Below are 27747 nucleotides of genomic sequence, written 5' to 3'. Positions count from 1 at the left end.
ATGGAAATAAAATTTGTAAACAGTAGTCTTTGCAGTGACAAGTTAAGATATATTGCACCCTGATAGAGCTGTTTAGTAAATTAGATTTTCATAGTGCTAATTGAATTTGTCACAAAGCTGATGAACATTAGCTAAAGAAAGAGCAATATATTTTATTTTATTGAGCACATCTCAGAGTGCTTGTAATTTAGTGAGGCCACCACACTTTCTGGGCAGGCTATCAAGTAGGATGTTGTAATGATTTGCATGACTACTATAGTAGATGGAAAAATGTAGCTTGTGTTTGTAGCTGTTCCATTAGTGTCTTGCACAGTGTGCAGTCCTTTGGTGCTCTTCAGAGAGTTGTGTCATAATCCCAGCATCTTTTGAAGAATTCTGTCTGGTGAAATCAGTAACTATACATCGTTTAAAACCTGGTGTGTAATTATATGATGAGACAAAAGAAAGACTGAGAAAGGCAGATAACCAATTGAATCCTGCAGTTATCAAAACAGAGCTCTTGCCAAGGACCTTGGAATTCATCTGATTCAGTTGCTGGAAAAATGCCTGAATTAAAAATTATCCTATGAGGACCAAGAAAATAGAGCCAAAATCTGGCACTCTACAATTTTCTCCCAAAATGGTCATTAATGCTGCAAAAACAGAATAGGGTGAACAACCCTTGGCCCCATGTTTGGCCCCCTACTGTAGGTTCTATCTGCCAAAATAAGATGGAATAGAAGATCAAAAATGGGGAGGGAGGGGGAAGGTTGGAAAAGGAGAGCTTAGAAAAGGAGGGTAGTTGGAAAGGGAAAATCTCATAGGCTATGCCCCCTGCTAGCACTGAAATACTCGGTTGCAGCTCCACTCACAAAGCACCTGTTGGCAGCTGTTGGAGCAGTTTATAGGCTTTGGGACAGTTCCCTTACAAGAAATGTGATATGGTCTTATTTTAGTAAAATAGAAGCAATTCCTGGACAATAATTACAGCAATAAATATACCTGCACAGAAATAACGATGACAGCTTTTGCTTTCATTTAAAAAATTACATTATTTTTAATGAATCTCATTGCTAATATTAATATTCTTTGGCTGATAGCACCTATGTTGTCTTCCTTTTATTCAGAAATGAAAAACAAAACAATGTTGCATGGAGTGAAAAGAAAATACAGCAAGACAATGATAATAAATATTAACTTGATACCGTCCTTCAAACTCAGTGGCAGGAAATTAGTTGACAGGATGTGAGAATTCTCCATCATGTGAATCTAAGTCCTGATGATGAGCAGTGGAACAGGAAGGGGAAGAGCCAGGACTACACGTCAGCATCAGCACAGGGCAGGATAGGACAAAGTACCAGTGAGGCTGCAGCTCAGATACTCAGGAATCAGATGTCATCTTAACATCAAGTTCATCTAAACCACCAGTGCAGTCCTGCAGTGTCCTTAGGAATTATTCTTATATGACAAAGAAGCAAGTGCCAACCTGCACTCCCTTCCTTTGCTACTTTCAGCAAGACTTAATGCATTTATTTATGATGCCAGTCAAATGTTCCCACTGTTCTTAAGTCAGAAAACTGAGCAAAAACTAAGTTTAAATTGATTGCATCACTAAAGTCCTCACTTTCCCCAATCTAATGAACAACTAGCATCATTTAATGTTGAAAAGCCCAGTGGTTTACATGCACTACAGAAGAGCGTGTTTAAGACATGAAGTGTATAAGTACTGTATCGTCAATTATATATTTGGGTTTTTACTTTACTTTTCAAATTTCAAAAACTATTGGAGTCAATGAAAATTAAATTACTATTTGTGCAAATGTTTATTAGGCCTTTCTTTCTTATTCTTTTATAGGTCTTGTAGAAATTTGCCTGATGCATCCCCTTGATGTAGTGAAAACAAGGTAAGATCATGCTTGAACAGGTTTTGTTGACACTGGAAGATATCCAAATTACAAGCTGTCAAAAAATAAAATCCTAGAACTTCTCCAAGTAAGATAACTTGCGCCTTTAATGACATTCATATTTACTTACCTGTATCTACAGCATTTGACAGATGGAATTTGAGTAGCATGGCACATTTCTGATTAGAGGTCATCTAAAGGTGTTAAATCTGCTTATGACATGTATTTTTACTCTTGTAACACAATGGTATGACATGAAGACGGCAAAAGTTAAATTCACTTACTATATGTAGTACCTGCAGTAATGCTTTTATATGTAATTGGGAAATACCATATTGCCTCCAAAATACTTTTCACAGATTTTTTTATAAAAATAATAAGGGAAGGTGTTCTATATTCTTTTTGTAAGCTAAGTAACTACATGGTTTTATCTTTTTAAAAATTGTTTCTGTCTTTTTTTTTTCCTGAATATTTGTTCTTATATGAGTATAAATGATTAAATGACCTTGAAAATTTGCTCGAGTTAGGTTTTTTTTAATGTTGATTACAGAAATGAAAAAAAAAAAAAGTTGTGTTTCTAGTTTCTGGAATATCCTTTTATTTTCTATGCTTTATAGTTTTCATGTAAATTCACAAGTGAGTGTTACTGTACATGAAAAGCAAACCAGAATGGAGAAGGATACTTTTAGAAGGGGAAAAGTATTCATGCCATGTGTGTTATGCAGTGCCAATATTTACCATATACTTCTCCTGGTCTATCTAGGTCCCAAGCATCTAGGCAGAAAAGCTTCACTAGGAGACTAATCAGCCCCAAACAAATGATGAGGACAGCTGTGGTCTCTGGAATATGCTTTATATTGTCAATTGCTACTTCATATTCTAGTTCCAGTAAGCCAATGTGTGAGCTTTTTATGGATGCATTTTTGGCCTCTGTTTAAATCACGTTCTGTGATTTGCCTAAGACCTTGAGATGCCTTTTTTTGCAGGTTGCATTTTGCAGGAGGAAGTCATCTGTCTGTGGTCATTGTCCAGCACCAAGAGACAGTTATTAAGGCTCCATCTGTGTTAACTGCTGCTGAGGTGCTGTAGGTCTGCCTTGGGGCTTGGAGTTTGCTCAGGCAATTCTTCCATATCCCTTCATAACATGGAATGTGTTGATTCATATAGAGACAATGCACCTGGTAGTTTTGAGGATCCTCTCTGCCCCTCCCAAGAACCACTGAAACAATGCTATTAAAACAAGACTTACATAAGATTGAAATTAAAGGCTCAGAAGCAACAGGGTACAAGCAAAACAAAAACAAGACCAAATTTAAAAGAAAAAAATCTATCTTGCTCTGCTGTCAAGTGGTCCCCTGTCATGGGTTAGCAAGCATAGTCCCAGAAGTGATTTTCTTGCAAAGAGGTGCTTACAGCTTCCTCTGTGACCTGAAAGAACCTATCAGCTGTCCAGTTTGAATATGGACAATTTTTTAAAGGATGTGCTTTAGTGACTTCATTTTGGTAGGTTGTGCTAGGACTCACCTATAGCTTTCAAGCTTTGGTTTTACCTCTTCCCGTTTTTCTCTTTGTACTGAACTAGAACTCATGTTCTTTTGTAGCATAAATGTAGATCATTCATAATTTAGTATAAGCCACATATCATATGTCAGAAAATGCATTAATTGAACATCTGTACCAGCAGTCAACAGACATACCTTCAGTTTTCTGATAGAAACCACACAGCCAACTCTCAGAACACAAGGACAGATTTCCCCATTTCTCTTTGAAATTTTACTGAATTTTACACACTTTTAGTAGTGAAAAGGCTTTTCAGATCTGAGATCCAGAAATGTAAAGCATTAAAGAGTGTATGGGGATGTCTGTGAAACTATAACAATCCTTAAAAACACAATGAAAAGTAGTAAAAATTAGGAAACCCTTAAATGTGAAATATGAGTCCACAAACAGTGGAATTTTTAGAAGAAAGAAAGAAGTAGGAAAAAATGAAAGAACAGTAGCTATGCAGAAGAAATCAGATTATAGATCAAACTAAAACTGAGGGTCTGAATCAAATAAAAAATCCATTAAAGAAATTTCTTCATTTGAAGAAATTTCCATTGATTTAACTCTTCCACTGAGTTAGCTGCAACTCATTGCAGAAGTGGGCAGCACCCAAGTGACAGTTTTTCTAGTTTGTTGATGTAGATGTATTCAGAGATATTACACAGAATTTGCAGTAACTTTTCTGCAGATCTCAGCACTGGGTAGTAGTTGAAAATACTTACATTTTGAAAGCAAATGACAAAATCAAGAATGGAATATCCTTTGATCTCATCCATCATTTTGTTCTATGTTCCCAACATCATGCTTCTTCCTTTCATTTTGTAATGGTCCCAATTTACTGTAGCAGATTAATTCCTTGATGGCCTTGAAAGTTCAAATGAAACATTGGTTTTAATTCTGAACTTTGGACATAGAGTGTTTTCTAATATGTTTTCATTGACTTTATTCCTTTATTGCAGGGCCTCCAAGTACCCTTGTGTACTTAATCTTTCCCAACATGGTATTGAGAATCCGCCATTTCCTAATCGCTTCCTGCTATTATAGTTTTGGTGATTGGTTTAGGGTTTTCTACCTTTTGGTTAGGTGAAAGGACATATGAAAGCACCATTTGTTGCTTAATTTTTATAGTGTTTTGAGTTTCCTGCCTTTTTTTTCTAGAAGTGTGTTTGGTGGAAAGAGTCCTGTGGCCATTTCAAATTATTGGGATCTCATTGATCTAAGTTACTGTTTTGAAGGAGTTTAGGGAAGATGTCAGAGGCTCACATCTAGTGGACTGGTGGCTTAGTGCTTCATTGATATTTTGTGTATGTGTATGTTTTTAATAAAAAAATTGGAAAAAATAAAGTTTCTGTCAAAGATTATTGTGAAGCCCTGGAAAATGGTTTGGCTCCTTTATGACATTTTGCAATATCTTTTTGTGTTTAGCAATTTTCTATTATTCTACAGTAACAGTGCTAGATTTGTTTATCTGCTCACATCAAGGGAGGAATAGTATATAACTACATGCTTGTAAACCATAGAGAATCCAAATGCTTAATGAAGTGTTTTTTCCTAAGTGTACATCTGAAAATAATTTTATTTTTTTCTCTGCTAGAACACCACAGATCACTACTCTAAGAAATTCCTGTTAGCTAGATAGATGAAGATAACTATGATCCATTGTTTTAGCTTTATTCTTTGAAATAAAGCTCTTTTCTCAATTGCAAGATATATTGGAATAGTTTCTGATGAGATATTATTAAAAAAAGATGTGCTGAATTTTTAATGTTTTTGTAGAACAGTCTCTAATAGCTATTTTATGTATCAGTTACCCTTATGATTAATTTAGCCATTAAATAAAGTACTGAATCTCGGTTCTTGTCCTCCTAAATACAGTCTGGTAAGTTTTTGTGTATGCCCATGTATCAGAAGTGACAGCAGTAGCAAGACTTTTTTGGTACAGATACAGTCAAGACATAGAAGGTCTACTTTTTAATTAAGAAATATAGATGATCCTTCTTTGCTAAAAAGTGAGAGCGGAGAAGTCTTAGCCTGGATAAAGAATTAGGTTTGCTTACTTTGTACCTTTTTTGTGTCTTAACTGTAATACAGGCTGTAATGTCATTTTAATCCATGAGACTTTCAAAGGGTGACAAAATGACATACTAGATCATGACACATAGGACAAGACATTGCCATCTATATTACTTTAAAATTAAGAATAGTAAAATGCTTTGCCAGGTAGAGTTTATCCTTTGTGTCCTAGTGGTGTATGTTTTGGCTCAAACAAATATACAAAATTCAGAACTTAATAACATTTTATTGTTGGATAATTAGTATTTAGTCAGAAGCTCATAAGTGTAGTTGGTGAGAGAAAGGAAGAGAATTACAGGGAGTTGTATAAAGTCAAGGGAAAGCTAATTGTATTTGAGGAATCAGTCACGCAAGCCTGACTGATAACTTGAGGATGTTACTGTGGTCTGTCTGACAGTTCCAGGTTATGTTCTGAGGTAATCTGAATTCTCAGGAAAGAAACCCTGTTTATTTTTTTCATTTCCCTACTACTGGGTTGCTGGCATAAAAATGACATTTTCAGCAGTTCCATAACTTTGAACTACATGCATTAACAGAATTTTCCTTGCTATTGCATTTTAACACCTCAAAAAATGCATGCAACCAATGGTCATATTGGAAAATTAGAAATACAAGTAGAAATAAAATTTTAGCTAATGTTTCCTAAGGTTTATAAGTTGATTCCCTTTCTATGTGCATTCTCTTTTTCTTTGATTATCATCAGTATTTATACAGCTGAATTTTATTGATTCCACTGGTCTTGGAAACAATTTCAAAATTTCCCTTGCCAGTACTCACACAGACTGTGAAACATGTATTGGAGTAGAAATAGTAATTTTGGATGTGACTTGGTATTGTGTAGTTAGGAAATGGAAACCTATTGAGTTGTCAACATGACAGAATTTAATAGAAAACACAAATGAAGAAATATATGACTATGTGTTTTCAAGTAATAGATAAAAAAGTACCAACACAACATCAAAAGCTTTCATCCAAGAAGAAAATGTGTCTGAAATTCCTGTAAACAGGAAAAATGTTATGTGAATTAATCATTTACTTCTCTATTCCATTTTGTCAGTAATTTGACATCACTATACATTTTGAGACAAATATTTGAAAGAAAGATGGTTTCTCTCACATCACACTAATACCAAATTGTCCTCCAGATCTGTTTTGACTTCAGTGGAGATAGATGAGTTCATACCACTGGAGTATTTAGAGGTGTTTTACTTCCAGATAATGTACAACAAAGAGTGGTAAATGTTGTGCCAAATACCATCTAAAAGACTTTGTCCTAACATTTAAACATATATTCAATGGGCAGTTTTTTAATACTTCTCTAGTTAACTCAAATAATGACTGTTCCATTTGATTTTTTTCTCTATATTTAAACAGTCTTATCTATTTTCTGACACTGTTGGGGCTGCCCAAGGCAGCACAGACATCCTTGGCTTCTGCTGCTGCAGGCAGGGGTCGGCTGCAGCTAGGAGGGAAAGCTGCCAGCTGCAGCCTGCAGGGAAAGCTGGCTCCTTTGCTAGGAGCGAGCCCCAAACAAGGGTGGTGTAAAAGCATTGGCAGAGGCAAAGGATGAGAGAGGAGTCTTTGTGTAGGTTCCAGCTGGTTTATTGCTGGTGGAGGGTCCAGGGACAAAGACTCAGAAGAGAGAGAGATCACAGTATTTTATATGGGGGTGGAACAAGGGGAAACAACCATTGGGGATCAACTGAGAAGGAGGGGACAACAAGGGAATATCCAATAGGGCTAAGTTAAGGGAGGGAATTATATGAGTAGACCAATGGAGCATTGAAGAAGGGAGAACTTTCCAGAACTAATACATAAGCAACTAGGAGAGCTACATAAACATGAACTTATACATAAAACTCAGTGTAGAACTCCTGAACCAATATACTTAAAACATGTAAACTAAGAACCACTAGGATCATGAGAACTCGCCGTAACCACGAGGTGAGAATCAGACCTCTGTGTTCTGGAGGCCTGGCCACCAGTCCCCTGGATGCTCTGCTGCAGTGGCCACTGCCACCTGCACTGCAACAATTTTCTGATATAGTTGTGCTTTCACAACACAGACTCACATAGAGATAAGTGTGCAATTTCAAAGTCAATGAGTAAAGGAGACCCAGGAGATCTCCTTTTAAAAGATTTTACTTCAATTTATCAGGAGAATAAGTTATTAAGTATATCTTGTTTTCATGACCAACCTATCCAATGTCCCTGGTTTTTTTTCTTAAAGCTGTTTCTCACCTTTGGCAGGGAGGCCGCAGTCCATATTGCTCTACTTTAACACCTCTTCACATAGTTCAGCATTAGATCAGAATCTTCATATGAACTGACTTTTGATCTCATGTGTGATCTCAAACATCAGCATTTAAAATATGAGACGAATAATTCCCCTTAAAAACTGTGGAGAAAATTTTTGTGTAGTCAAGATAGAGATCTTATAATTTGCTACTCTTTCTGAAAAATTCTAAACCAACATCATGAATCTTAAGCCCCAAATTTTAAAAAATAATTTGGGATCTAAATCGAGGTTTGGAATCTGCATTACAGACCCATTTCTAGTTAGCAACTGTTCTGCTGATTTGTGTGCATATTTATCCGTTCTGTTCCTTTGTTCCAATTCTGTCATTTTGGTCTTATTAAAAACGTTCAGCTTACTACATGTGTTTCCGATCTCATTCCATCTGTTATTTTGCAAGAGCTGCTTCCTTTATATCATTAATTCCTCTTTGATTTTTGGTCTTTTTTGTTTGAATGGGCAGAGGTGGAGCTTGTTTCTGAAAAACATTGTTAAGGAAGAGTTCATTGTCCTTATACAATGTTACCATTTCCAAGTGACCATAGTTCACTTGGTTTGCATCAGGCCATGTTAAGTTCATGTTACTTTATGCAAACTGCTCTAGTTAGATTCGTAACAGTTTTAGGCAGAAAATAGCCTTCCTGTCCTGGGAAAATTATCAGGATACCAAAATATTCTGTATTGGAATGAACAGTTGAACTCTCAGAAGACTTAGAAAAACAATGAGTTATGGCCTATGAAACTTCGTGTAATTAATTTTGGATTTTGGAAGTTTTCACTTCCTTTTTTTTTTTTTCTTTCTTTCTTCTCAATGATTTTTAAGTAATTTTGAACTAGAAAAACAGAAGGTTTTGTTTGAAAATGTAGAGAACAACATCTATTGTCATCTAAAAAGAAGTGTATAAAAATATATTGAAACTGATAGTTTCTTGAGAAATGTTTTTTTTCATTTTGAAGAGAAAGAACTGAGAAAAATAATCCCTGACCAACTCAGCATAATGTCCTTATTTCATCCAAATGTCAAGGCTTTTCTCTGGGATTAGATTTCCTTGATTTATCAGTGGCCTTTGGCACAATTTTTCACAGGGCTTGTGTGCATATTGCAGCTTGTACTCTATTTCTGGCATTTGAATTTCAGCTTTGAGATACTTTGGATATTTACATACAGATCCAAATTTTTTATAATGAGGACTTTATAGTAATTTGGATGTGGATGTGATCCAGTGCTCTGTAATTTGCTCTTCTTTTTCCTTCTACGTACAATCTGTTAGGAATTAATAAGGGCACATGGGCTAATAATTCCTGCTATATATACTATTGCAATTTAAATCCTTCCCTGAATTAAAGAACAGCATTGATGTACACTGTTAAACAGAGGCTCTGATTTGCAGTGCTTGTCAAAGTAATTTCGGTTCCTATGTGCTTTTTTTTTTGTTATTCATAGGCATACCACGTATATATTTTATAAAGAGTGTCAAGATCCTTTGGGATAAAAGGAGCTGTGTAAAAGTGGTTTCATCATCTCCTCATGTGATACTGTGTTGTGATCAAACAGCAGAACTGCTTGATGATATCCCTATTTCAAATCAGTGTCGATTTTTGGAAGATCTATAACATGTATTCTTTCCTTGATTTTAAAATAATTCTATCCCTTCTTTGATAAAAACTGAATTTCTGCATCATCAAATCAGACTGCTACAGATCTCTTAAGCTTTTCTTTAATTTTGATTAAACATTCTGCCATCTACTCCTGAGTTTTTTTAATGAATAGGAGGTGCTTTTTTAAACTGAAACACCCTAAAATCATAATTTCCATTTGACAGCATGGCATGATGATAGTGTGCTTTGGGTTACATGTTATCTGTGCCATTTCACTGGATTTTCCTGTTTCTTGAGTCACTTGTGAGCTGTAACAACCCTGAATTTCTAACACCCCCGAATTTCTAACACCCCCAAAATAAACCATGTCCACCTTCAGCATGCTCAAGATAGAACAATAATCTCTATTTACCTGTTAAAGAATCCTTTGTTTGTGAAGCTTTTAGGTGAATAAAATGAAAAAAAGAAGATTCCAGATGACTAATTAGTTACTTAAGTACTCCAGGAGCGCTCCAGAAGGCAGTGAAATGGCTGTCTGTGCAGGGAGCAAGTGGTGAGACCATCATAGGAGAATTGAGAGAGGCGGTAGTAGCTGAGATAAGCTTTTCAGACAAGGAAGCAAGTGGACAGTCTACCAGAGAGAGCAAAATGAAAAGAATACCAGAGCAAGAAGGAATGTGTGATGGATTTCTTGTATAATTTCTTGTCAGCCCAGTAAATGTGGAAGGCATGTCTTGGGTTTCTAGAAGAATGGGGGATCAAAGCTGACTTGGAGTGGCCTTAGTTCTCTTCAAAATGTAGTATATAATTGTGTTTGAGATTTTTGGTTTGGTGGATCTTCCCATTAGAGTGCAGTGCCAATGATGCCAAGGTCGTGGGTTCAATCCTCGTATGGGCCATTCACTTAAGAGTAGGACTTGGTGATCCTTCTGGATCCCTTCCAACTCAGACAATTCTGTGATTCTGTGAGAAAATCTTTAACATTCCTCAAGCACAGCTCTGTCTAGCTGAACCCTTACAGATGATTCTTTGAGCAGCTGATTTGGGGAATAAATGGCAATCATGCTAGAAGACATATTGAATATTATCCATCCTGCTAGTGACAATCCTTTTGACTATGGACACTTGAAAGATATAATCAGTCATTTGTTCTCTTAACAATTTTGTGCTTGTTATTTTGTTTTTCCTCCAGTTGGGACAGTGAGCTAGAATAGTTTGTTTCAGGTCCCTTTAATTTGTATTTTGTTTTCATTCTAATTACATAGGACAATATTCTTTCTATGTTTGGATTTCCAGTGCTTACAAAGTTCATATAAACATAACTGGTAACTACATGGGCAGAACTTGTAAAATGACAAGAGCCTGAGGGTTTCTCTTCTATAATCTGCATCTATATATTTACATGCTTTAAAAAAATAAATGTACACAGACACACTTGGCTGTGGCTGTACTGGTACAGCATCTTCCTTGGTAGAGCAAGTGAAGTTTCCTCATGTTTAAGTTCTCTAGCACTGGAACAACCTGCAGCTGATTAGTTGTGTCTGTCTGATGCATTTGCAAAAAACTGGTGTGGACTGTGTTTTGTGATTTCACAGGCTGTACATTCTGCACTCACAGTTTAAATCCAAGAAATCGCTGAAATTTTTTTCTTCCATTTGTTTTTGTCTTAATTTTATGAAAATGTTTCCTTTTATAATATGAGGCTAAAAATAACCCCCTTCTGGACAGAACAGGAAAATGTCACAAATGAGCTCTAAAACTGTAATTATGGTGAAGAATCATACTGTACATTACAGATATGACAGAATAATTCTTTTTTCATTACACTGTCCAATGGGGAAAGGAAGAAAAGGGAGAGAACCTAGGACTAAGTACCCTCTAAAATATACTCATTGTACTGTTGTCTGTTTCTCTAGTTAGAAACTACCAAAGAAGTTAAAGACAGTATAGAAGCACTTGGATTTTCTTTGTACTGTCTCAAGATATCTTCAGATAAGCAGGGTATTTATATGAATCAGAAGCCATGACTAAATTTTCATGACAAAAATGAAAGTCAGTTTGAAACTTCTTGGATATGTGGGTCAGCTGACACATCTGGAAAAGTACAGCCATGTTTGTATACCCTGTAGTATTATAGTGTGTTATATTGTATTAAATACAATAGATGTGTTTGATTATTTTATTTGTTTAGATTCCCACAGTCTCAGGACATGCCATTATATTGCTGTCAAAAAAAGAAATTACTATAACTTATGGTAATGTACCTTTTTTGAGTTATGTAAATTGCCTCTGTGCCCCTTACACTCTTAACAGTGAGAAAGAAATAACATTAGAAGTCTTGGTGCTCAATGCAATGTGAACTATCTTGTACATCACTTATGAATCTGATTTATTTATTTTGGACATGGGACATCTATTCAACTATTCCTCTGCTATTTCTTGGCAATGAGGAATGGTACCAGGACTGCTAGCATTTTATCCAGAGCTGTACTGTTTAGACCACTTCAGGAGAACCAGCACTTAAAATCACAGCCAGTTCCCAAACGAGGTGTTACAGCCTGTGTCCATCATATTCTGCCACTGCTGTTCTACCACTCAGAAATCCCCATCCCAGTGCTGAGTTCAGCTTCCTCTGCCTCTCACTTTCCCTCACCCTCACCCTCTCCTCTCTCCTTGCCTCTGCCTGTTGCTTGGTCCCAAACCATAGCTTTTGTCCAGTCTGTTTTAAAATATCCCTGGTGACAAGCCCCCTCTAATTCCCTCAGAAGCCTCCTGCATAGCCTACTGCTTCTCACAGGCAGTGGGTATTTTCTAATGTTCCAATATTTCCATTACATATTTTTATCCCTAACAACTACCTTCACACCCTTTATTTTGTATTGTTCCCCTTTCCCTTTGTTTATTCCCTTTAGACATAGATTCATGGCATGCCCCCTTTTTCTTTTTCCCAGGCCTAAATTAGTGTGAGATAATCAAAGAAGCTCTTTAAATAATCTTTTTCTCTGTATTAATCCTCTATTTAAAATATAATCGGTCAAAAGAAATCATGAGGGATAAAGTGGAATGAGAGTGAGAGCAGAAAGGAGAAAATGAAGGACTAGGAGGTGAAAAAGTACATGGGATTCTATTTACAAGAAAAATACATGCTGAAAATAAGTATTTAAGATGGGAATTGGGGAGTGAAAATGAACAGATGTTAGCACGCTTACTTTGTCTGGAGATAAAGAAATGGGATAGTTAAAAAATGTATGTATTTTAAAATAAGGTTTTAAATAAGGATTAAGCAGCTGGGAAAGGTTACTTAGACTGTGAGTTGGAGACATCTATCGTGTACATAAGATTATTTTTTAAAACAATCTAACAAAGCAGCTGGGTGAGTTATTAACAGATGTTAATGATTTGTCAGTGCTATAAAACATTAAGATCACATTCAGGGGTAGACCGTAGTCATGTCTGATTTCTCCATGGACAAAACTTTTGCATTAGACCACTGTCATGCCTGATTTCTAACCATGGATGGAACATGCCTAAAATAAATCAAGCAAGGAGCAACTAAGAAAGAAAGAAACAAAGAAACAAAGAAAACAACCACTTACGTTTATTTTATTAGTATTTGTTCATCTACTGCAATGAGTGGGAGATGGTTCAAGTGTGGAAAATCACTGCTTCATGTCTTTATTTACAGTAAAGAGAAAGTAAATTTTCTATCTCTTTACATTTCTTTTTTCTTACTTGTACTCGAGCTAGCTTTTCAAAGCTATGGATGCAAGAGAATGAAGCTGTATGTGTTGGAAGCACAATGTAACTGTAGCAATGCCAATAGTTCTCTCAGAGAAGTTGGCCCTTAGTGCTGTACTTAAGTATGTCCTGAAAATAACTGCATTAGGCCAGTAAGTGCCAAGTAAATCTATAAATAAATAAAAAGAGAGATAATATCTTTATGAACTGTGCTTTTTGTATGTTTTTATGAACAGATGCATCAGTGTGTATTCTAGGTCTAGAGGGGGTTTTGAGAAACAAGAGTCTTCATGTTGAGTGGGATGCAAGTAAAATACCATCTCCAAAATAATCTTGGCACAATAGAGATGTCTTTTGAACTTATTTCTCAAGAGAGTAAAAAGAAACAACAAAAAGCTAAGGAAATATTTGCAAGTTTTTAGCTGCTGCAATGTTGTAGTAAGCTGATGACTCCCTGGTGAGAAGGCAGTGGGTTAGATTGTGCTTTTACAACCCGAGTTGAGCCAGGGGCAAAGCTCAACGGCACCAGCTGAAGAGTAGCACACAGAAGGGGTTGTGCCTCAGAGGTGCTGTGACCTCCCCAGTTTTCTCATATCTCCATAATAGATTATTGACCCATAGCAGTAGTAATATTTTGTAACTACAGAAGTATGGTCATTTCTTGTACCTTTTTATCCATTTCCCTAAATCTGGAGCAGGGGCAAAATAGTGCCTGTGTGTCCCCTGTGCACTGGTTGCCATTACAGCCCTGCAGCAGAGTGTTGAGAAGGAGCTGTGGGTGCCCATATGAACATGGTGGTAGTTCAGGGTCTGTAACAGAGGGAGATGGATTTCCAAGTGCTACGTGTGACACTGTCCATCCAGCATCTGCCCAGGTGTAGCAACTTCGATCAAGATGGTTTCTCCCAGGAGGAACATTGGATACTTCTTTCTTTAGCACATTAGTGAGCTGAATCAGTGCAACACAAGAATCAGTCAATTATCAGAGTACAAGGGGGGAGGTAGGAGAACAAGACAAATGGGAATTGGATTGAAAAGTGCCTGTAGACAGCAACAGGTCTTTAGATTATTCTGCTATTTCATGGTACTTTTTCCTGAGAGAGTCATCTACAAACTCGAAGGATCAAATTAAATAGTTTTGAAATTGCTAAACTGGAATACAAATTAGGAAAGGAGAAGCAAAAAAACCCCCAAACCTACAAAATGACAACAACAACAAAACAAAAAAAAATAACCCAAACAAGCAACCCCCACAACTCCACCTTTTTTGACTTATTTTGTATCTTAGAAAGAAGAAATGAAGGAAGGTATATTTCATTTTAAAACATGGTCCCATTCAGCTCAATCCTTTTGGAATTGTGTTCCCTTGACACATACATTACCATTCTTTGCCCCGTTGACACACACTACATTTCAGGGAGCTAGCGCAGTGGAAGACTTATCAATTAATCATTTTCTGGCTGGGTTTTTTTTACCATCTTGGTTTCCTGAATTAATTCCTCACACAATTATGTGTCAGACAATATGAGGACAAAGAAGGGGGCAACCCAGACCCAGATCATCAGTGGCAACCACCAAACTGTATGCTGAAGGTATGCATGAAAGGCATGTGTGTACATACTGTCATTAGAGTATGCTGTTACATTTAATCTGATGAAAGGGTGGTTTGACACTAAAAGAGTTAGTCCTGCTCCTGGTTCCCTGACACCCAACATCCTGGTAGTCTTTGTAGTTTGGTCCCACCGTTTCCCTTATGTCAGATCTAACAGTTGCAAAGCTGCAGGGAAAACTGATTTAGCTTGATGGTGTGCCAGAAAATTAAACTCTTGAAAAGTACTGGTTTTCAAGTGGCTGCAGACTGTTAGATCAGCTCTCTTGTAATGCAAAAGTGCATCCTAATCAAAGATGTATATGTATTTATTTACTATGTTTCTAATATGAACTTTTATTTCTATGAATGCCATTTTTTCTATCTCGTCTGACAGACCACGCTTCATAGTGTTATAGCTTCTCTTAGAAAATGAAGTCCAGTTAGTTATGGACAAATATGTTCTTTTGAAGGTGTAAGATGGGTTCCATCACAGGGGAAATAAAAATAATGCAAGAATGTTATGTTACCTTCACAGGGGAATAGAATAATGCAACAATGTTATGTAAGTAAAAAATCTTTCCTAATTTAATCATTGAAAGGTGAATTTTTAAATGAATAGCAATATATCCTTTTCCTTTTCAGATACATTCTTTTTCTTGACAAATTGTTATATTATCTGAACAACTTGACATATCTAAGAAGTAAAACAGATAACAGTTCCATTATTATACAGATAATGCATTGTAACAGTATGTGGCATATGTCTTAGGAAATTTAGGAATATACTGAAATTTAGTTTTCAGTTTTACAAGACAGGAAATTCCAATTTTATTGTTTATTGTTGCTAAAAGGACAAGATGCTTGTCTTCCTCATGTCAACCGTGTTCCTCCTTACACAAGCTTGTAGTTTGCCATAAGCCTATAGAACATGTCATCCTAGGAGAAGACTAATTGGTAGAGTTTCTGATGAATTTGTGAATTGTATCAACTTACTAGAAGGGTTCCATGAGCATCAGAACTATCATGGAGAAAGCAGCAGGACCACTCAGTGAAAAGAGAGTAGGAATAGGGGAGAGCAAATTGAGGGGTAAACCTCCCTGTTCTGTTTCAGGTGAGCTCTTAGATCAGTTCAACTGATTGTGGAAGATCATAAGTCAGAAGCATCAAACCATTTAAATCATGGGTATATTTCTTCAAAGTACTCATTTATCAGCTCTGCAATTCTCTAATTCAAATGTCTAAATATTTGGCCAAATTTGAATGAATAAAGAATTCCTGAAGTTCCCTGTTTATAAAATTGCACAATATTTCAGAAGTTATTTGCTGTTTTTACTATGACAAATGATTGCACATTACAAAAAGCTATTGACTTTTCAGTGAAATATGTAATTAGGGTTGAAATTTCATATTACAGCTTTAGCAGATATACTAATTCATGGCTACTAAAAAGAGCCTCACATTCCTTCATACCAGCCCTGTATTCATCAGATCCAACCCTCTAACTTGGCCAAAAACTAATTCAACAACAGCAAGACGAAAATTTGAAAAAAGAAAAAAAAAAAACAAAAACTAAAAAAACCTAACTGCCCAGCAAAAAGTGTAGTTAGAGAGGGAGGAATATGGAAAGAAATAAACTGAGTCTCTCTCCAAGCAGATGTGTGAGTTTTTCAGTCAGTTCTGATTAACAGCATGAAAAAAATGGAACATGAAGTGTTGTGCCCTGGGTAGGAAGTAAACCTGTGTATAGAAATAAGTACAGTGCCATATGTGGAACTTGTTCCCATAGTTAGATGCAGAGAGCAAGGACATAATTAAGAAGAAGCTTGAGGCCCAGGATCATGACATCTGGAAATACAGAATGTATCTATTTGTCATCTTGCTGTATGCTGGCCTGATGATCCTCTATTGACCATTGGCAAAGACTAGATATTAGGGCAGGTGGCCTTCTGATCCTTTGTCTTCTGATGCATAATAATAGGTACTATGGAGGCAAAAAGCCTCCTATCTTTATAGTAGTCACTTTCTTAGGACAAGTGACCTACAAAGGTGTATATGACAGAGTTGCCTGTGATAGTAGGAGCTGAATTCACTGACTCAGCCACTTTCCGTCCACTATTTTGATGGATCATCAGAAAAGTAATACAAGAATGATGATGAGTGTATCATGCTCATATGCATTCTGAGTAACATGAAAAGCATCTCATCCAGTAGAAACAACATGAAATCCCAGAGAACATGTCACCTGTGGAACAAGGTTAATAGTTCACATAGCTTTAGCTGATTCTGCTACATGAAACCTTTCCTTGATTAGCCAAACCAAATTTTGGGACTAATTAGATGCGCTAATGATGCCATTTCTGCTTACCTTTCAGCCTTTGAATAAATGTATACAGCAGAAGCATTTAGAGCAGTTGAATAAAGAAGAGCAAGGTCTTATTGCTGTCTTTTTGTGCTGTTCCGACAGCTCAGAGGACATTGAGGGAGATTTGGCACTGGAAAATTTTCTTAATGCATCAGAAGTCCTTAGGTGGAATGTGGTGTAGAGCTGGATTAATGACTGTGCTTCACCTGTTCCTCACAAACTCATATATGGGAGTAGGTAATTCTGGAAAGAAATCAATGGTCAGAATGTCTTTTACTATCCAGATTTTTGTGGCTGCCAGTACAGACCCTTGTGACTAGTAGGAATTCTGCACCAATTAGAACAGTGTTGTGCTATGTGTGCTGGGGCTACAACAGTTCCAGTATTCTTGGCTTAGCCTGAGTGCAGTGGAACTACACGTAGCAGCTTTGAAAAGCTTGGCCCACAGTTATTCCTCCCATTTAATCACGTAGCTTAAGAATAATATAAACTTGAGTCTTGGGTGACAAATCATAAAACTTTTACAGCACAAGGCCAATTCACAGGTGCTCTTGGAAGACATAATTTACGCAGTTGCACCAAATTTCAATTGAAGTGAACAATGTGATTCAGAAGCATTTAGAAAGAGGTTATTTTGCTATCTGCAGACAAGCTAGCTTCTGAACACACAGATGTCTTGAATACTGGTATTTGAATGCTTCCATATTTGAAAAATAGGCCAGGATTTTTATCCAGAGCATATAAAACTCAGAATACACAGAAATCTGGTCAGCTGAAGTTTTGATGAGATACTTCAGAAAGCAAAGACAAGTATGTTAGAAGAAGATGTCTTTCGAAGATACATCAATCAGAATTTTCAGATTTCAAAATGATGAAGCTTCTGCTTTGGAAGCTAGCTTCTGAAACTGCGGAAGTGATACAGATGAAAATATTGTGCCTTTTCATGAAATACAGATTTGTATTTGATACTACTTCCATTAAAGCAAAGGCTGTGAGCAAAAATACCTAGGGACAGTTCATTTTATTCCTTCAGCTATAAGGGGGCAACGTGTTGGCCAGGTGGGTAAAAGTAATATAACCTTGACTACAGTATTGTTAAATCCATTTCACAAGATCCTGTAGCTCAGAATAATCAGTTAAGTACACCCAACAGTGGTGGATAATTTGGCATGACATGAACTTTTTCTAAGTTCAAGGTGATATCTGTCTGTGACTTTAAACATATGACAAAATATGAAACATTTGTAAGGGACATCAAATTTTTCACCTTTTCCTCAGGCACGGCCACAAGGCTGTGTAGCACCCTTCATACTCCACAGGACATTGAAATGTGGCTGAAATATTTTGGATGCTCCACTCTGGCCATATGCATGGGCTTGAGTTTATGACATGGAATATTTAAATCAGGTTTTGTTAGAAATTCAATTTCGATAACTTTAAACTTTTATATTTGTTGGAATTTTCTTCTAAATTAACAATTGTTTTTTAAAGTTAATTTTTCCCACAGCAATCCATTTTATCAAGATGGAATTTTTGTTTAACTTTATTTAACAGTGAAGGTGCTGTAAATGCATCTTCAGTGTATGGGTGATACATATAAAAAGGATGTGTAAGAATTGTTTGAAGGTGATTATCTTGCTCTGTTTCTCAGGTATGGGCCTGATGTGGCTTAGTTCACACTCAGAAACTTCTGACGTGAGTTAGACACACATTTATGTGCTGGAGAGGTCAAAGAATGTTTCATTGCAAGTTGTACAGTGGGCACATAATCAAATGCAAAGTTTTGAACAATTTCAGCATGGTTGTATTTATTTTATCTGCAATATTTATCTTACAATATGGGCCTGTACATCTAAAATTGAGAGACTATCTATAGAATAAATATATTGTGCACTTAATAAGTACAAAAAAAAGGGGGGGAAGTTAATCTAGCTACTGGGGTTTTTTTCTCTCCATGTCTTTTGTCATTGTGTGTTTTGTAGTATTAAAATGTATATATTTGGTAGTTTTCCCTTCTTACACCAGTGTACTTTAGTACTTTTTGCTAGGCAAGTTATATACAAGTACTTATGAGCAGACAATTTAATTGCACTTTCTGTTGTTCTAAATACTTCTGTAATGGAAAAGAATTGCATTGACATTTTAATATGCTGTCACTTTAAGATACTACATGAAGTGTGAACAGAGCACAGGCACTTTTAACAGGTGTCTCTAATTGTTAGTTTGTTTCTTAGAAATAGCTATAATATAAACTTTGGTGGAACATGTAGATCCGAGGTGTTTGGATCTTGCAACATGCTAACCAGGCTTTCCTTTGGCTGCTGGTGAAAACAAATTGGGTTGTGTAATTGATTTTTTTTGTAAGTACAGCTTTTATGTTGGCTTTGAGTTCAAACTCCATCTTTTTCTTGTTACTCTTTTTTTTTTTTTTTTTTTTTTTGTCCCTTAGGAGGGATTGCAACATGGACTTTTAGGAAAAATAAAAAAGACGTTCAGTGTATTCGTTTCTTTTAGCAAATAGGACATTTCTATTGCTTTCAGATTTTGCCAGTCCATAACTGCAGAAATACTCATGAAAAAAGGGCAAAAGCCAGATCAATTACATTTTTAGAGTGTATTTTCATTAGTTCTTCCAAGTGCCTGTTATGTTCAAAGGGAGCTCAAGATTGTCTTGTTCACTGAATACTTGAAAAATCCCTTAAAAGAAACAGATCTATACAGGAAGATGTCTGGTTTGTTGTATAAAGTGTGCTTACTTTAAAAAATGGCAAAAGAAGAGCACCAAAATGCATACAGCTTTTTCAAATTTTCAATGAGTTTACTTCTAGTTCCAGAAGTTAATACAAAAATGACTACAAACAAACAAAATATCAGAATACAAACTTGGTAACAGAAGTTAATACTGAATTTTGAAAAGGAAAAAGCACCAGTTTTGTTACAAAGAAAATTAATTATGAACGTGCATCTTCTACCTAGTTAACAAGTTTTTATTATAAACAGTTATTCTTTTCCAATTTGGCAGAAATATATGCTACATAAGTTCTTCAAAGTTGTATACTTAAGATTTAGTGAAAATTTCAAGATCAAATGTTTCACTAATTTTGCAGATACATTTAGATTGATTGCAGAAAATTATGGAAGTCTATTTATTAGTTAAGCTGTAGTTAAAGTAAAGGAATTCTGATCAATTTGCTAAGAATTGAGTCCAGCTGTGCTGGTTTCCGTCATGTAGTTAAACAGAAGCTCACCATAGTTTGATCTACTTGTCCTCGTTTTCATGGTCACTGAAGTAAAAGTATGATGGACTCAGCAGCAGTCATGTGTTCCTTGAGTATTCAGGTGCTAATCCAGAGACTTAATTAAAAACTTCAAAGCCATTAGGGAAATATTTCTCTGAATTTAACATAACTTACTATGTATATCAATTACCTATTTAAATATCTATGAAGAAACCATGTAATAAATTCTTAATTTCAAGATAAATTTGACAGAGGGAACTCTGATCTGGAATAGACAATAACCTCATCATCATAGTGCATAGCTATGAAGTGAGAGAACCAGTTCCAATTCCTCCTTCCTGAACTGGAAGTCAGACTTGGACTTGTCCTTCCCAAAACCTTCACAGGTGCCTTGATCTCTGAGTCTCTATGGCATAATCCTTTATTCAAAGCTCAGAAACCATTGTAGGCAAGACTAAAAATATGAGCTCCAAAGAAGACATTCCTCCAGCATGTTCACTTGTGCACATGGTTCAGCTACAAACTGCATTGTGAAAAAGCAAGAGCTGATTGTGTCTCTGCCAGATCCTGTTGTGACTACTGTAGCCAGTAATACCTTGCCTCTCATTTCTTCAATAACTACAACTCCTTTTAATCAAAGTAACAAGATAGAAGCACATTTTTCTCCTCACAGGCATATAAAAAAATTGTTTGTCTAATGGATCCATTCTTAAAATGGTTGCTGTATGTGCATCTATGCTGCAGAATCATGTGTACTCAAGATACAGAATTTTGTTATTTTTTAGCACTGTCCATGATGCATTCCTGAACCTCCTGTCTGTGTGATGTGTGTAATATGTCAGAGTGCCAGAAATTGAGCTAACACTTCAACTGTGGCCCTTAAAAGTAATTCCAAACTCATATTCTTGAGTCTTTTTGCTGGATCTCATTTTAGTTGAACCGTAAGGAAAAAAAATCTGAATCAGTTTTACTCCTTCAAAAGTTACCATTGTCCCTTGGGGTGCTGAATCTGGCCTGGTAATTGCAGACACTGACTGTAGTCTTTGTGTGTTTCAACATCACCTCTACTCCCTTCAAACAGTAGAGCCCTGTTTTGCATATCATTTCATATCCCTCTTCATTCCTTAACAAGTGTCAAAAGAACCTCCTCCCATACTTCTGTTCGAATCTTCACTGTGCCATCCAAGGATCAAGAAATTTTGCATGAAGCTATGAAGTATATGGTTACTGCACTAGAGTTCTTTCAGTGCTTGCAGTAGATTCTCAAGACAAAGTCTGACATGATTTCACAGTTCTCAGGTCAGCAAGTCCATGTGGCTTTAACTCGGAGTAACTCATGATCATCAGTGATGATCAGTGTTTATCCTAGCAGAGTCATTTTTCTTTTTCTTAGATCATGGTGGAAAACAAGAATTCCACCCATCTTACATGCTAGAGTTGCATACAGTGTTCAACACTTGTGCTTTCTTCCCTGGTGGTTTGGAGTTTTTCCCAGAACTATAAGAACAGACAAGTATCTACCAGTAGTGAAAGTTGTGTAGATATTGAATCTTCTTATCACTTATGTGTAGGACTGGGTATTTTGTATTTTCCTTCCCACTATACGCATGTGCTTTAGGTAGAGATGCAGAAAATACTGTACTCAGAGAATGTGTAGAATATATTTTAGATAAGGAATAGAAAAAGAAAGTAATGAAAAGAAAAAATTATTGTATCAGTTGACAATTTTGAAATATGTTAATCATAGAGTTTGGGGGAAAATTGAAAATGAGTAATTAATTTTGTTCCTTTCTCCTGTAGTCTTTCTGCAAGTGCAGAAAGCTGTATGTGCTTTTGGTCACTTCACAATAACCTTAGACAGGTTAATATTTTAAATAAACACTCAATGGTCATAAAATCCAACTCCTGAATATATTTCCTCGGGTATGTTTCAAACAAAGGTCTGCTGCTTCTAATGTTTATCCCTGACATTGTTGCTAGACATATCTTTAGTATGCTTTCGGTTGTCATTATTAAGGTTTTATTCTGTCATAAATTGCTAGATATATGTACAATAATAGGATTATTCTATTCTTCCTTCTCTAAATTTTGTGAAACTTTGCCAGTTAACTTTATGGAGGAAACATTGAAAGAGTTTAAACCTTCAAGGAAACCACTGAAAGGGCTTAAATCAGCTGTGCTGAAAAGGCATGTGCATGGCAGTTGTGGGTAAATGCCCTTCCTGGAATGGATTTTTATTTTTGTAATTAAGATACAAGTACCTGTTTTCTGAATCACTCTTTCTTGTACAGCTGGGTAAGCTTAACTAAAACCAGAAGAGTAAGCATCTTAAAATCAGATCCAATTATGGGCAATACTCCTGAGATAATTTTAGGAGCTTTTCTTTTGAAAGTCCATCCCTAGTCCATTCTATGAGAATCATATAGTGGGTGAGGTAGCCAGAAATATTGCAAAAAAAAAAAGAAAAATCATTCCCCCCCAGATTAGAGGGATAGAACTGAAACGGAGATGGTAGATCTGTGTAGTGTACATGACGCATCATATGGTGCAGAGTGCATGCTGTGGTTGTCATTGTTGCTTATGAGCTTATGTGCTCTAAATCTTTTCTTGACTAGTTTAGAAAAGGTTCTGTCTCTAGGGACCTGCTAACTTCTGTTGTTTCTTTGATTTGCATGCAAATCCAAGTCTTCTTAAGGGCCTTGACAGCAGAGTTAATCTTTTAAAACAGTTGCTTTAAGTCTGAACATAGTTGTGCTTACATAATTCAAACTTGTGGGAGACGAGGTTTGAAAATATGCTTGTAACACCAATTGTGCTGGTTTTGACTGGGGTCATTTTCTTCACAGTGGCTGATATGGGATTGTGTTCTGCATTTGTGCTGAGCACAGAGTTGATGATACAGAGATGCTTTTGTTATTGCTGGGCAGTTCTTACACAGAGTCCAGGCCTTTTCTGCTTCTTTTACTGTCATGCTGACAAGGGTGCTTGGGGTACATGGGAGGCTAGGAGGAGACACAGCTGGGACAGGTGGCCACAAATGACCAAAGGGGTATTCCAGACCATGCTCAGTATCTAAAGTGAGGGGAAAAAGGAGGGAGAGGAGTTATTTGGAGTGCTGGTGTTTGTCTTCCCAAGTCACCATTATATGTGATGGGGCCCTTCTGTCCTGGAGATGACTGAACACCTGCCTGCCCATGGGAAGCAGTGAATCAATTCCTTGTTTTTCTTTGCTTTTGTGTGTGGTTTTTGCTTTCCCTGTTAAACTGTCTGTATCTCAACCCATGAATTTTCAAGCTTTTATCCTTCTGATTCTCTCCCTGATCCCACTGGTGAGGAAGTGAGCAAGGGCTGTGTGGGGTTTGTTTGCTGTCTGGGGTTAAACTGATCTAATACAGTCTTCTGCTCAAAGATACTAGCACTGACTATATTTCACAGACAAAATAGTAATTAAAGTAAGTATCTTTGGAAAACATAGCAGTTTAAATCGTGAATCATGTTTCACAGTCCCTTTGCTTTACCTTCCTCTGGTCTGATATGCCAGCAAATAAAGTCTTGCCATTTGTGTAAAATCTAATACCAGATTTGTCTTTCTCTTTCTAGGTGATAAATACTATTGTCTCAAACTAAAATTTAAAAAATCCATAAACCTAAACCAATGAAACAAACAAACAAAACACCAACCAACCAGAATAAGGACCAAGAAATTAAACAAAGAGCCTAAAGTAAAAAATACATTTTTTTAAATTGTGTTTTGCATATAGAACTAAATTTTCTGACCTTTGCTCCAAAATGTATTGCAAAATTGTGGTCGCTTTGGATCAGGAACAAACAATAAGTAATTTTTGTACACTAAGTAGTGGGTTGCACTTTCTCATGAAGTTACTTTGAAATATTTTTTCCTTGCATTTAAGTCTCCAGATATTGCATATGAAAGCTACAGTGTTACAGTACCTGAGCATTTTAATATGAACTTTAAATATAACTTTACTGTTGTGTATCATATTCTGCTGCACTTTGGAGTCTTTTGGAAGAATGGCAGAGACCTGACGAGTGGAATGGCATTGCAGAAGTGGTCAAGGTATAGGTGAACCCATTTCAGTGTTCCACTGTACTGGTATAAATTTGTACCACATATTACTGTGAAATGTTTTGGGTGTGGGCTTCAACAGATTTTGTGGGCCACAGGTAAGATTCTTCTTTCTTCTCCTCTCTCTCTCATGTTCTTACTCACTCTTCCTTTCCTTCCACTAGGCTCCTGAGTTTATAAACGCTAAGATTTAACCCAGGGTGGTTTCAGTCCGTGGTGGAGGCCACAGCACAGAGTGGTGCTGGGTGTGCAGACCCTCTTCTTTTCCTGGGCACAGATCTCCTTCCACAGCTCATCCCCTTCTTCCCTACTGTCCCCGGACTCCTCCCTCTTCTTTTCCTGCTTAGATTAGCCCTTTCTTTTAGCACAATCTCACTGCAGATTCCTTTCTCAGGACCTGTAGACCTTCCTGAGCCTGTACAAGGCTGCTGTTCCCTGGGATTTTTCAGGAGGGAGGAGAGCCACCAGGAGTAGACATGTGAAGTCAGCTCAGCTCTGAAAGGGAGAATGGTGGGGAAAGAGAGAGTGGAATGGTCAGAAGCGAAATACAAAGGGGCCAAGCCATAGGCAGAATGGACCCACAAAATTAAGAAGTAGTATTTTCTCCTGGTGGCAGCTGGATGCTTCTGACATTACTTTTTAATCAAATTAGCACTCTTGGTTTTAGTTTTTAATGAACTATATTTCAGTAATTTCATGTTTCCTGGGTGTTTGTCTGAGATTAAGCAAAGTACACATTGACATCTAATTCTGCTGCATTTTTTCAGCAAGGATTTTGTAATTAAATCTCTCTTTTCCACAATCTTAGATTTTTTCCACAAACCAAGGGGGTTTTTTCCACAATCATAAATTGTGGACAAGTCCAGTGATTATATATGAAGCCTATGATTTTATTGTAACTGCTTGTTCATGTACATGTTTGCTCAAGACACTGAGATGCTGAGTCTGACATCTTTGAACTTTCTTCTGTGCCTTGTCCGTATCCTAGACCTTCCCCTCCTTTCCTTGTCATCCTCCAGTCTGGATTACTTCACAATGCCAAAGAGCACAACCCACCCCAGGCACTGCAGTCTTGTGGATAAAGAGAGCAGAGCAAAGGGGACTACCTTTCCAAATTTCACTGTTACTGCTCCTGTGGTGACATCCACAAAATATTGGGACACCTCCAGCTATGCTGTACCCTGAGGATATGGTTTGGGAGTCTGGGGACACTTGATAATAACTTGCTGTCAGATTTAAGTGATCTACTCTCTATTTTGAAAAGTTGGTTGTATATTCATGTGAAATACCTCTGCTACTGTTGAAAATGCAAACAGCCAACTAAGAAAACAGACCATTGACAATGTGTACCCCTTCTTTTAGGGCACTTGCTAGAGCCTTGGGAGTATATCAAAGGTAGACAGCTCCATCTGTAGTCTAGGGAAAGAGTGGGACTATGCAGGACCGGTAATTCCATCAGTCCTTGATACCTATCTTGGGGCCATGGGATGAATTGGACTTTGGCAATGCATGTTTCTGCACTGATTCTGCAGGGAGCCTAGATGACTGACTTAAATTCAACACTGGAATAAAAGATGACTGAATATGAATAATGCTTAAGTACTTAAAATGTATGCAAGGGTTCTGCTTCAGTGCATTTCAGCAGGCTGTACATGACCACTAGAGTTTAGGACAGATCCTGACTCAGCCTAAAGGCAGAGCCCTTCAGTACCACTGAGGTGTCTATTTCAGCAAGACTTGCTAGGTGTGACTTAATCCACACATTCGCAGCGGGGCGATGGCCTCTGATGCCCTCTGCCTGAATGTTTGTGGTGCGTCTCTGCAGAAGTGCTGCTGTGTCATGCAACCAGGATTGTATGCTCTGGGGAGTAGCATTGATGACTACAACCCTCTTATGTTCTTGATAAAGCCTTGTCTGCATCTCTGCTAGAAACTACTTAGTTAATACTTTCTACAAGCTTACCCCTAACTAGTGGTTAGAAATTGTGCCAATACCAAAGCAGTAAAAAACTTCACTGGCTGTTTCGCTGTGGTGAGAACCATGAAAAACCGCATTTGATTTTTGCTCTGTGACAGAGCTGCTTTGTCGCTCTCATTTTAAGTACCTTACCAGCAGATGCAATGACAAAGGCTTGTGTACTGGATGATTCAGGAACCTACTCATACCTCCCATGAGCAGGTAAATGAGATAGAGGATTCTGGAAATAATACTTTTTTTTATTGTGATTGCCACCCTCTGTAAACTGAATAGAAACCAGGAATTTAATTTCTTTCCTGCCAGTTAGATTAAGCATCCATGTTTTTTTCATTCTGTGTTTTGGGATGCCTAACACATGATTTACAGAACTGCTGACTGCTGTAGTTGCAATTAAAACAGTGCTGCCTTCATAGCTTGAACACTGAGTGCAAACAGACTGATAGTTTAATCAATCAATTTTAAAATGTATTAGCTAAACCAGCAGTTTACTGTTATTGTCAAACTCTAAACAACTGTAAATCTTGTTTTCAGAAATCAACCAGAAAAAATGTAACACATTAAAAATGAATTAGACATGGCACACCTCCCATAAGCTTTATAATAAACAGATCACAGCCCTCTAGTAATAGTTGTGATTTCTGGTGTGTCACTGGAGAAGAACTCATGGGTTTTCCAAATGACCTGTGTCGTAAATCACTGCATTCCCATTTACACTGAGCACATGTATCTAATTTTTCAAGAGTGGCTTCTGAAATCCTGATGAATGGCTTTGGAATTGATTACTGGAATGTATGAAAAGTGGTATCACAAATGTCTGATTGAGGAAAGGAAAAAGGGGCTAAAAAATGGTCCAGTGAAATCTGAATACAAAATTCTAATATGGACTAAGTAACAAATGAAGAACCACACAGGAGATAAACATAAAACAACAAATGTGAAATCTCTCACACTTTTCTTTAAGATAGATGAATCAAATTAATATGTTAGAATTAAAAGTAGAATTAAAACAATGTAAAGGCACAAGCCAAGCATAAACCATACATGTATTTTTTTGACTATGCAGGTATCAGTCTCTTGCTTGTTCAGTTTAGTGTGTTCTCTTTGTGTTAGTATGTAAATTTTTATAATATCGAATGCTTCATGTTAGAAAAAATTTGGGCATCCCGAAACAGGAAATGTTTTCAAACTTACTAATGAAACTCCAGAGTCATACTGGGGTGCTTTTATGTATATCCAATCCACTTTCTTTATCAATGTGAGCTTTTCAGAGTGCATATAGTCCCCCTCCATCACACTCAAAATTGAACAAAAGATATGCACTCACTAAACCCAAGTTAACACTCCTTGGCTCTCCGT

At 36.8% G+C, this 27747-nt stretch overlaps 1 protein-coding gene across 6 annotated transcripts in view; it reads left to right on the top strand.

Moving 5' to 3' along the window:
- SLC25A21 (solute carrier family 25 member 21) overlaps window positions 1-27747 on the top strand; it is a 240602-nt gene that overhangs the window by 131585 nt on the left and 81270 nt on the right. For all 6 annotated transcript variants that reach the window (XM_042047646.1, XM_042047650.1, XM_042047648.1 and 3 more), the window contains exon 2: window positions 1835-1883. In XM_042047646.1, the coding sequence (XP_041903580.1) occupies window positions 1835-1883 (49 nt within the window). The remainder of the gene's footprint in view (window positions 1-1834; window positions 1884-27747) is intronic.

The sequence above is a fragment of the Corvus kubaryi genome, unplaced genomic scaffold, assembly GCF_017639235.1.
Source record: "Corvus kubaryi isolate FWS band 111438036 unplaced genomic scaffold, C.kubaryi_AGA036_p1.0 66, whole genome shotgun sequence".
In the NCBI taxonomy this organism is placed as follows: Eukaryota; Metazoa; Chordata; class Aves; order Passeriformes; family Corvidae; genus Corvus; species Corvus kubaryi.
This window is presented reverse-complemented; position numbering and strand designations above follow the sequence as displayed.